The sequence below is a fragment of the Oryzias melastigma genome, linkage group LG14 (genome assembly GCF_002922805.2).
Source record: "Oryzias melastigma strain HK-1 linkage group LG14, ASM292280v2, whole genome shotgun sequence".
Classification (NCBI taxonomy): Eukaryota; Metazoa; Chordata; class Actinopteri; order Beloniformes; family Adrianichthyidae; genus Oryzias; species Oryzias melastigma.
In genome coordinates, this window is record NC_050525.1 from 16,941,626 (window position 1) to 16,952,168 (window position 10,543).

The 10,543-nt window shown below is 36.8% G+C and overlaps 2 protein-coding genes across 16 annotated transcripts in view; one reads left to right on the plus strand and one right to left on the minus strand.

Annotated features, from left to right (window-relative positions):
* The window catches only part of LOC112138900 (serine-rich and transmembrane domain-containing protein 1), a 19,133-nt gene extending 15,246 nt beyond the window's left edge, over positions 1 to 3,887 (plus strand). For 2 of the 3 annotated variants that reach the window (XM_036215299.1, XM_024261566.2), the window contains exon 2: positions 1,460 to 3,887. In XM_036215299.1, the coding sequence (XP_036071192.1) occupies positions 1,465 to 1,806 (342 nt within the window). In that variant the 5' untranslated portion in view covers positions 1,460 to 1,464 and the 3' untranslated portion in view covers positions 1,807 to 3,887. Of the gene's footprint in view, positions 1 to 1,241; positions 1,376 to 1,459 lie in introns of all 3 variants that reach the window. The other variant, XM_036215300.1, reaches the window with a different exon arrangement.
* A 1,086-nt stretch (positions 3,888 to 4,973) lies between these two features.
* nbeaa (neurobeachin a) overlaps positions 4,974 to 10,543 on the minus strand; it is a 108,785-nt gene continuing 103,215 nt past the window's right edge. For all 13 annotated transcript variants that reach the window (XM_024261998.2, XM_024262035.2, XM_024262005.2 and 10 more), the window contains 7 exons: positions 9,206 to 9,277; positions 8,967 to 9,122; positions 8,578 to 8,748; positions 8,394 to 8,495; positions 8,097 to 8,293; positions 7,869 to 8,020; positions 4,974 to 6,453 (listed from right to left, as the gene is read on the minus strand). In XM_024261998.2, the coding sequence (XP_024117766.1) occupies positions 6,363 to 6,453; positions 7,869 to 8,020; positions 8,097 to 8,293; positions 8,394 to 8,495; positions 8,578 to 8,748; positions 8,967 to 9,122; positions 9,206 to 9,277 (941 nt within the window). In that variant the 3' untranslated portion in view covers positions 4,974 to 6,362. The remainder of the gene's footprint in view (positions 6,454 to 7,868; positions 8,021 to 8,096; positions 8,294 to 8,393; positions 8,496 to 8,577; positions 8,749 to 8,966; positions 9,123 to 9,205; positions 9,278 to 10,543) is intronic.

Genomic DNA, 10,543 nt, shown 5'->3' on the forward strand with positions numbered 1-10,543 from the left:
GGGGCATGATGAAATGAATAATAAAATAGAGAGGGGGAAAAAAAGAGGGCAGAGCTGGCAGATGAGAGCAAAGTGAGATGAAAAGTGTGTGCTGACCTTTTGCTTTCATTGTGGTCATAGTCATTTTCCACCTTTGAAGTGTCTCTTTCAGCTGTCACAGATCAAGTCGAGACACGAGGCTGCTCTCAACCGAACACCAGACAATCACTCTTTCTTTCTTTTTTTCCCTCTTTTCTCTCGTCAGCACAAAGATTTGTGAAGGTTTCCTCGACACACTTCTTATCTTCCAGTCGCAATCACAATGAACTATTATTAACAGTACTAATATACAGTAGAAGGGGTTTGAACTCTCAGCTGTCTCTGTGAACATGATGAGTTTCATTTCATAAGATAAGGACGCCTCACTTTATGAGATGATGATGCTTCAGGCAAGAAACCTTCAGGTTGAATAAGACAAGTGCTCCCCCTGCTGTTCATGGTAGTCCACTTTGGAATTTATGTGTCCTAACAAACCGTATTTGTGCGTCCTGGTAACCTAAAACATTTTTTCTGACATATTAATTCTAAAAAATAAATCTGATTATTTACATTGAGGCACCTCTAAAAATCTCATAAGATTGGGTTTATTTAATTCAGTTATTTTTTTTTTTTTTGGCTAATTTGGCATCTACAGACTAATTCTGAGTTCATACCTTTACTCATTTTTAAACTTTACAGAATTTTTTACATTTTTCAAGAAATTTTTCAAATTCTTTGTGCACTTAAAGCAATATCTACAACTTTAAGTCCCTTAGCAATTTTAGCAGTATGCAAATAGCTTTAGCATTTTCAGCAGCTATTACAGTAAATTTCTTCAGCAAAAAGCATTCACACTAGCATTATCGCAGGTAATAAAACTTTCTTGGTTAAACTTGTGATTTGCTTACCTTTACTTTTTAAAATGTTAACTTTTTATTTTGTCTTTAACCAAAGAGCTACAAGGGAGTGATAAAAGAGCCACACATAGCCACAGGTTGCAGACCCCTGATAAAGATTTAAAAACCTACTTAGTGATTTTATTTTATTTTGTAATTACTGCATTTTTTGGAAGGCCGACTGCTCTTTCACAGCCGCTCCATCTTAATGTTTCAAGATCCCTGAAAAAAATACTAGTTTTGTACATTTAACTAAAAGACTGCTCTCCTTTGGGACTACTGGTTCAAAATCCTGCATTTTTCTTTCTATTACATTTTCACAATAAGGCAGCTTGCAGCTTATATAAGAACCCGGTTAGAAGCTCTTCTGTCAGCAAACTGCCACACTGCAGAAGTGTCCTGAAGGGAGACTTTTAAATATTTGGCAACTCTCGAAAAGAAAAAGACGACTTTCCCTTCAGGTATTTTAAATGATTCATGTTGAACTTTTGTTAGCGTCTGCTGTTTCTCACTGGTTTTCTACTTTTTTTGTGTCTGTTCTGCAGTCAGGATGTCTGGGATGGACTTCCTGTCGGAGGAGCATAACGAGACTGGAATCACTCCAATAAACAACTTGACTTTCCTGCGTTTCTCCCCAACTTTTCCCTCTACGTCTGCAGCGGCCTCCTCGTCGGGGCGCCAGGGCAACGTCTACGTGTACGTGTGGCTGTTCCTCGGCCTGCTGGCGTTCCTGCTGACGCTCCTCATCATCTCCCTGCACAGGCTGAAAAACATCATCTCCTCTTCTTCCTCCATCCCGGACTGCAGCAGCGAGGGAGGCAGTTCTTTCACGAACATGGAGATCTGTAGCATTTCGTCGCAGAGGTCCACCATATCCACCATTTCTGCCTGAGGGAGATGCTTGAGAACAGCACAGACTCCAGAATTTTTGCGCTCTCATTTCAAATCTCCTTAATATCCCAAAAGAACACTAAAGTTTGCTGACAGAACTTCACACATGCATGATCCTGCCCTTATGTCAGTCTCCATGCTGACTTCCAGAGCACTAAATGATGGGAAAAGGACATATTTACCTTAATTCACTGATCTATAAATGTCAACTTTAAGGCTATATTTTCCAAAATAAATGGAAAGCATGATGGCATTTCATTTTTAAGATATTTCAGCTTTTTAAAGTGAGATTTCAAAAATATAATCTGTAGAAAACCCCCCATTAAAATGAAATTAAATAGAGAAATGTGTGCATGTCTCCATGTAAAAATGTGTTCATATGGAGACGAGGAAACAATCGCAGTTATAAGAAACCGACAAAAAGGAAGAAGCGTTGCCTCTGCTGACACTTCGGGTCAAAAGAGGCAAAAGCTACAAGGTGATTTGAGTCAGATCTGGCAACGCAGCTCTGTCCTGCCTGTCTGCTCGCACAGCTCCCGATCCCCGTCTCCATAGAGACCAAAGACGGAGGAGAATCTGCGCAGCTGTCAGCCTCATCTGTATTCCAGGACGACGCCACAATAAAGATGATTTCCCTTCATTTGTGCTTCAGTGTAGCTATAGGACATGTTAATGAAAATTATGCACAGAATTTTGAGCTAATTCGTCTTATAAAATCATTTTGAGCACTGAAAACAACTACGAACCCAGTAAGTAACCCTGCTTTAGCATAAAAGCAAGTCCTCACATGTTTTATTAAAGACATCCCTTAAGCTTTATTGAGTATTAAAGCCTGTAAAATCAAATCATACGGGAAACTAATCCCTATGGTCCATTTTTAATGGAGTAGATAAGGGAGAAGCCTTTTTTATTTAACAATTTCAAATTTTATTTGATCTTTTCTTTGTATATTAGTGTGTTAATGGCCTAATTTAAACAGCAAATCACAATCTGGGCACCGATAGGGATCCAAACTAAAGTAATGTAAACAAGCAACATGTGCAAGTTAAGCACATTTATCATTTCAGTTTCTTTTTCTTATTTTTCACTTGCAAACATGGTTTTAAAAATAATAAAAATGCAAACGTGGTTACATTTGAAGAGCTGCTTCAAAGTTAAGAGTTTGTTCGTCAACCCCTGAGAGTTGTGACTGTCCAAAAAGAATGAGAAGAACAAAAGAATAATCTCTGGAGATGACATCTGAGAGCCTTTCTGTTTACTGCAGAACAAGAGATGTCAAATATGAATGGTTGGTTGCTAGTTAGCCACATTGCCAAAGGGATTTTTCTTTTTTGGAGGGGGTCTCTGTGGTAAAGTACAACAACAAAAATGGACGGATAATGTTGTTTTTGACATTTCAGAGAAATCTCTGGGACTCATTTAAACCGCATGAATGCCAAAAACAAAGAAACACGCTTGCTGATATAAATATGGGAATAAAAATTCTAAATTTGCCCTTTTTTTTTTCAATTTGATCCACAAACAACCTCAGTAAAAAGGGTGGACCAAAATACAAGCCTGGTAAAACATGAATATAATAATAAAATAATAATAATATGTTGAAGTGGATATCATGTCAATCACATTAAGAAAAAAAATAAAGTAAATAAAAAAATAAAAGACTCAGCAGCATACAAATGCATGTTATAACATGTATTTTCAGATTTTCTGCTTTCTAGGAGTTTCAAGAGTTTTAGGTTTATTTTTTAGCCCATCCTACTTAAATTCATTGCTGTTTAAAGGAAATTTTGTTCAGATCTTAGTACGTATGCGTCCCTTTAAATACCAACCTGTGCACAGCTGTGGATAAAGCGCGTAAGTTGATCCCCTTCCTTCACCCAGCAATGGTTTATCCATGAGTGTGAAATGAATATGCACGTTGATAAAGGTTAACCAAATCCTAAATCAACTTTTTTTGGGCTGTTGACCTCGATAAATGGGGCTTTGAAAGCGTAGACTGTTGGTCATTGCCAATTTTTTGACAAATTAAAATAAATTAATGTTTAATTCTTGAAAATATAGTCAAAACCCGTTTGTGTGCTGCCCCCTACAGGTTAAAATAATGTATTACATTGGAATTTCATTATTGGTCAAACCATTTAAGTCCTACATCATCTCAGAAGTTTAACGTCATGATCTGCAGCTCCAATAATGGTAACAGTCCTGTTCTCCTCTGAATGGAAGGTGGAGAAAAACTACATCTTAAAACAGATTGTGTTCGTGCTCCACAAGTTTGGAGAAACTCATGTCTGGAATTCTAGAAATCATGGATTACAGTCACAGAAAGAAGACAAATTACACATTTGATGTTGTTTTCCATATTAAATAGGTTATAAATAAATCATGGAACATTTGATCTGAGCGTCTATATTTAAACTTGATGTCAGTAATGAGAGAGGCAGGACGGGCGAGGGGGTCTATTTTCAGCCGTGGAGGGATCAATACGCTCTCAAGCACGGCGATGCACTTACAGTAACACTTAACATTTTAAACATTAATGTATATTTTTGATGCGTGAAATATATCAAAAAAAATAAAGTTTTGACACAAACCTGAAGGTTTTAATTCATTCACAGCTGCTCCTTATTGGACCTCGCTCCTTTCAGAATAAAAGCCTCTCAGGTCATTGATTGGAATAAATTGTTTCATATTTACTAAAGCAAAAAATATTCAGTTATTCTTGTTATATCATAATAAATGAAATCATGCCCAAACTGAACTAAAACTGCAAATATATGGCCTATCTATTAAAAAAAAGCTAATTCTTTTCAAGTTATCAAGAGTTAAATGACTGCACCTGTCTGCAACTCCAAAAACTGAATTAGTAGTTTTTAAATTTAATCCCCAAAAGAGGTTAGATGAATACATTTCATACTTTTAGTAAATAAATTAATGTGAAGGCAAAAATGTTATATTAGATTTAAAAGTTATGTATTTTTTTGGCGTAAAAATAGTTAAATCATTCATTAAAGTCGATTTTTGTGAACTTTTTCTTTACTTTTTAAGTTTATTTAAGTATAATAAAATACGTTTTTTTCTAAATAAAACCTTTATTTTGAATTATATTACACAAACCCTTTATATTTGAAGACAAAAGAGGAAAAAAACACATTAATAAAATCCCAGACCTCAAATTCTTTGCATATTTTATTTTTCTTATGATTTTTTTTTCCAACTCACGCATGTCATAATTTACATCTTTGCAATAAAACATGAATACAATAGTTTTTTTTAGGGTTTCATAGATCCAAAAATATTTAACCTTTTTTTTTGGATAAGTAAGTTGAACCTGTGGATAGAGTATGTGCATGTGCGCGTTTGATCGAGATGGCTTCACACATACGGAACCCCCTAGATGTCAGCCTGCCTTTTGTCTGCTCCCTCCAGCCTCTATCAGCTACAAAAAATCATGATATTGCTTACAGCTGTGATGTTGTAAAACTGAGAATCACACGTCTTAAATACAAACATCAATGCACAAATAATCCCCAAGAAAAACAAAAAAATAAAAAATAAAAATAAGATGGACCAAAACAAAACGGGCAGCCGACCAGAAAGAAGCTAATAAATAATGATATGTGATTGGTGCAAAGTGCAAATACAAAACAAACTTTTACATTGATTTGATCCTTTTTTTTCTTTAAATCATTAACAAATGTGGGTTAAGTGTGAAAGTTTCTTTCGGTCTTATTCAGCTGAATCTCCTGCCAAGCCTGAACCAAAACTATATGTACATATTTGACAAAACAATCACCGAATATACAAAGGAAATCATGTCAGAGTTGTGTTTGTCATCCTTGGTGGCGCCGGCAAGACCGCCTCCTCATCTCGCAATCGCCGTCGTCCTCCAAGCCGGTCCATCTTTTCTCAATTATTACACAGTATTGTACATACAGCAAGAAGTCATTAATAAATTAAAGGTGAGAAGCACAGTTGGTGTCGTGAAAATGTGACTCTAAAGGAAGCAGAGCCGTATTTACATGGATGGAACCCTTGCTGTGGGTAAACCGAACATGAACTCAGGCGGATAAAACGGCTAAATCAACGCCACTGAATTTAAAAATCGAGCCAATAGCACCGATTATAGCGGGGGTGCTCACTTACATCTTCTCTATTATGAATGAAAATTTTGAAGAATTACCACCTAAGTGAAAATGTTTGCAAAATAAAGACAAAATTTCCCTCCGCCTGCCCCGTGTGGTACCAGTGGGGTGCTCCTCGCCCCCCATCCCCCACACTGCAATCTGTATTAGCTGGGTTGGGTGTGTCTCTTCTGGGTATGATGTCTGTGGGTTTTCATACGTACATGTATGCACAGAGGAAGCCGTTTCCACCAGCGCGCTCTCTCTGCCTCAAAGCAGGAGGCCTCAGCTGGAGTTCTTGTTTTTTTTTAATGTATTTTTTTTTTTTAAATTCTCCGTCTCAGCACCGGTGGCTTCTCCACGTCGCAGATACACACCCAAATGTATCGCTTCTTGTTTTCTTTCCGCGGTCCTCCTCTTCCTCTGGCGGTCCACCTCAGTACCTGTTCTGGTGTTCGTAGTGCCAGCGGTTGAAGTCTATGTTGAACGCCACGATGCTGCCAGAGGCCATGCCGGTGATCAAAGTCCTGCACAGAGTGGAGGATCGTTGGAGGTTCAGCAGAGAAAATGCTTCATTTGGGAGGTTTTTTTTTTTTTTTTGGGGGGGGGGGGTCCTATGAATTAAAGACCCAGTCCGATAAAAATGGTGTTTTAAATATGTTGTTGTAGCACTTTTCTGATAATGGAGGACATTTACAAAATAAAATTAAGATAAAAAAGCCTTTATGTGTATTTTTTTCATTTATATTGTTGTAAATCACAAAAAAAATAAAAATTGCAAAAGACAGAAAATACGCTGTCGCTACCCGATCTGTAACAGCTACCCGATCCGTCTACCCACGCACAAATATTACATCCCTTCCTCTTTGTGGAGACAGTAAAGCAATTTGATTTTGATTCATTCCCATAATTTGTATGTTTGTCATATGTTTGTGGTTCCAGGACTGTAAACCTTGTAATCTATTTTTAAAAAATTAAAATGATTTTAAAAGGCCAGTTGCATATTCTGTCCTGTCTGAGCCATTTAAACAGCGGATAACTCTATGATCAAACAAGTTTATGTTTTTCTTAACAACAGAGAGCTCCTCTTGACTGGAAAAATAAAAGAACTTCACCTAAATGCAACACTGTATGTTGTTATTACACACAACGGAAATCTCAACGATGCGCGATAGAATGAAAGTTGCACGACTTTGAGTCATTCTCTGTTTGATCGCTTTTATTTTTAATTTGTTAGCAACAGGAAAAGAGGAGAAGTGAGCGAATTTTAATCTGAGGAGATTCTGTAACCGGTTTAGCAATTAATAACGTGAATATAGAGTGTCGGTGTCCTCATACGCTGGGGAGTAAACTTCCGTCAAACACAACAGACGAAGAAGAAAACATTTGTAGTCCGCTTGTAGCCCTCAGCAGGATCGTGTGGCCCTGATCCATAACATTTCTTTTTATTTTCCCTTTTTTTTAATCAAAATAAACATTTTCATTATTATAAACATTTCAAGAGGTTATTATTGTTATTATTATTAAAATCCAAAGAGATACTTTACCAGTAAAATATTTTAGCGGGCATGCATGGATGGATTGGGTAGCCGTTACAGATCAGGTAGCGACGGATCAATCCGCTTCTTTTTGGCCAAAAACAGTATAATTATAATTAAAAAACCACAAGGAACAATTTTACAATAGATTAATAGATAATTGTAGTGAGATTTAAGCGTAACCTAAGATGCTTACGTTGCTAGGCAACATCCACCATCACCTCAAGAGATTAAAGTCATCCCATTAACAAAACGCAATTTAAAGCTCTGTCCACATGAACCACGGGGACTCTCGTTGGGATAAGAAGCTAACCTGATTACAACAGGACTTCCTTGATTTAGAAAGATCTGTTGCTAAGAGACACGACTGAAAGCATTTGGTTTTCCACGATGATCTCTTTTACCTCTGGTCGTGTGAAAGGTCCATGGCGCGGATGCCGGCGTCACAGCCTGGATAAATATAAAGCTGTTTAAAGTCGCACGCCTGCCACACCTCCACGACTCCATTATCCCCTCCGGTCACTAAGTTCTGCCCATCGCTGCTCAGCAAGATGGCCTGTGGAGAGAAAAACAACCAGTCTTGAAATGTGCCGGCATGCTAACGTGACCTGTATGAAATCCATCAGATTTACCCGCGTGGAATCATTGACTTCCATCTGGGCCAGCAGTTTGCCGTTTATGCTGAAGTTGCAGAAGCGACCCCTCTCGTAGTAGATGATGCAGTGGCCCTCGCTGGACACTGAGATGAGGCGCGGCCGCTGGCACAGCTCCGGGCCCTCCAGAGCCCGAAGCAGGTCGCCGGTGATGGTGTGGACGAGGCACGGGCCCTCTAAACACCACAAGCAACCCCACCCAAAATTAACCTGTTTTTAGTTTTTTTGTTCTGTTTTGTGGCAAATTTCATTTATAAGCTAAGAGAAAAGACAAACCTTTGGCTCCACTGATAACCAACCCCAGCTCTGCACACACAGACACACACACCACCTCGTGGTCGTGTCCTGTCAGCACTGCTCTGGGAGCGGGATAGTCACCTAAAGGACAAAACCGCTCAGTAAACCACAATAAACCCTCTAAAACTGTTTAATTTAACATTTCCACTCTGTTAACGCTCACTGTTGTTGGGATTGTCCCCTATAATGTGGTGCCGTCCGCTCCAGTACCACAGGAGGAGCGTGGCGTCTCTGGAGCCCGACACTATGTAACAGTCTCCTCCGATGTAGGACTCCGACCGAGCCAGACAGGTCACCACGTCCCAGTGGCCGAACACGATCTGGGTCAGCTTTCCTGTGGAGACGGAGATTGAAGTCGACATCAGTCACATCCAGCCTCGGTTGATGCTTTTGAAGTCTCTCAGCTTAACTCCCATGAAAATGGAAAGTTCTTGGATAAATTTGTATTTTCCTTAAAGACCCACTCCAATGAAAATGATGTTTTCAGCATTTTTTTGATGATGGAGAACATACATTTTTTATAATTAAGTGTAAGAGAAACACAACACCAACCGGTTTCAGTCGAGTAAACTCTGAAGCTTTTGTCCCAGAAGCCGCAGACCAGGATGTAGCGGTTGTCAGCGGTAACCACGAAGCAGTGAGTGTTTATTTGGATGCTCTGGTCCACCAGGTCAGTGATCTGACGCTTGTTTACGCCTGAGTTGTTTGCTGTAACAAAGATATAAAAAAAACGTAAATGGATTTGCAAAGGTGAAATGAACAGACGGCTGACGTGCACGACGTGCACTGACCTATGAGCGGGTCCATCTCGATGGGTAGATGATGAGCCTGCTCCAGGGAGTATCCCGGAGCTCCACGGAGACCTGAAGGGTCACATGTTAGAGGGATCAATGACAAAGAATTCATCCCGTAATTATCTTAACAATTTAAGATTATTTATGCTTAAATCGGCCTTTAAGATAATATATATTTCTTAGTAAATAAAATAGATGTCTGGCTTTAATCTTGTAAATTCTCAACTTATAACTTGTACATTTTTAAGTTTATTATTGTGAAAATTAATATTCTTGTACTCATAATTCTAAGAATATATTCTCATAAAATCACGACTTTTTTTCCTCATGGTTTGACGACTTTAGTTTCACTTTTATGACTCAATTTTTTTACTTCGTAGCAAATTTACTTTCATAAAATTACTACTTTTATCTTGAAATGTAACATTATTTTTTAGGTAAAATTATGAATTTTTCTCATATTTTTTTTACTAAAATTAATTGATTTTCACAACAACCTTAATTGAATGAAATTGACTTTCTTAATGAGTGTATTTTTGTAAAATTACAACTTTTTTCATAATATCTTCACTCAAAACCTTTGACCTTTTATTCTCATTATTACTTTACTTGCGTAAAATTACAACTTTCTTCGTAATTTTACCACTTTATTTTTAAAAAATGTAAACGTTTTTCTCAGTTTTATTACTTTAGTTTCTTGAAATTATGACTTTTCAGATATTTTGACTAAATTTTTTACATCATAGAAACTTTACTCTCATAATATAACTACTTTTTTCTTAAAATGGTACATTATTTTTTTGTAAAATTACCAATTTTTCTGATTGTTTTTTGACTCATATTTTTTTTTAATCAAACTTTTAACATTTTACTTTGTTTCACAATTTTACTTTATTTAGGTTAATTAACAAACTTTTGTCATATTATTTTTGCCTGAAAATTTTGACTTTTTCTCATAGTGACTTTATTTTTGTAAAATTACAATTAAAAAAATATTTTTACCACTTTATTCTCATAAATCTTCAACTTTTCTCATACTTTTATGACTTTGGTTTTTTCTAAATCAAAACGTTTTTCTCGTAATTTTTTGACTGAATTTTTCTTTTACTTTTTTCTCATAATGACTTTACTTTCGTAAAATTATGACTTTTTTTAATAATTTTAAAACTTTATTTAAGTTAAATTATGACATTTTCGCATGATTTTGACTCAAAAGTTTTGACATTTTTTATTCAACTTTACTTTAGTTAAAATTACAACTTTTTAATAATTGTACTACTTAATTCTAGAAAAAATTACAAAAACTTTCATATAATTGTACAACTTTATTCCTGG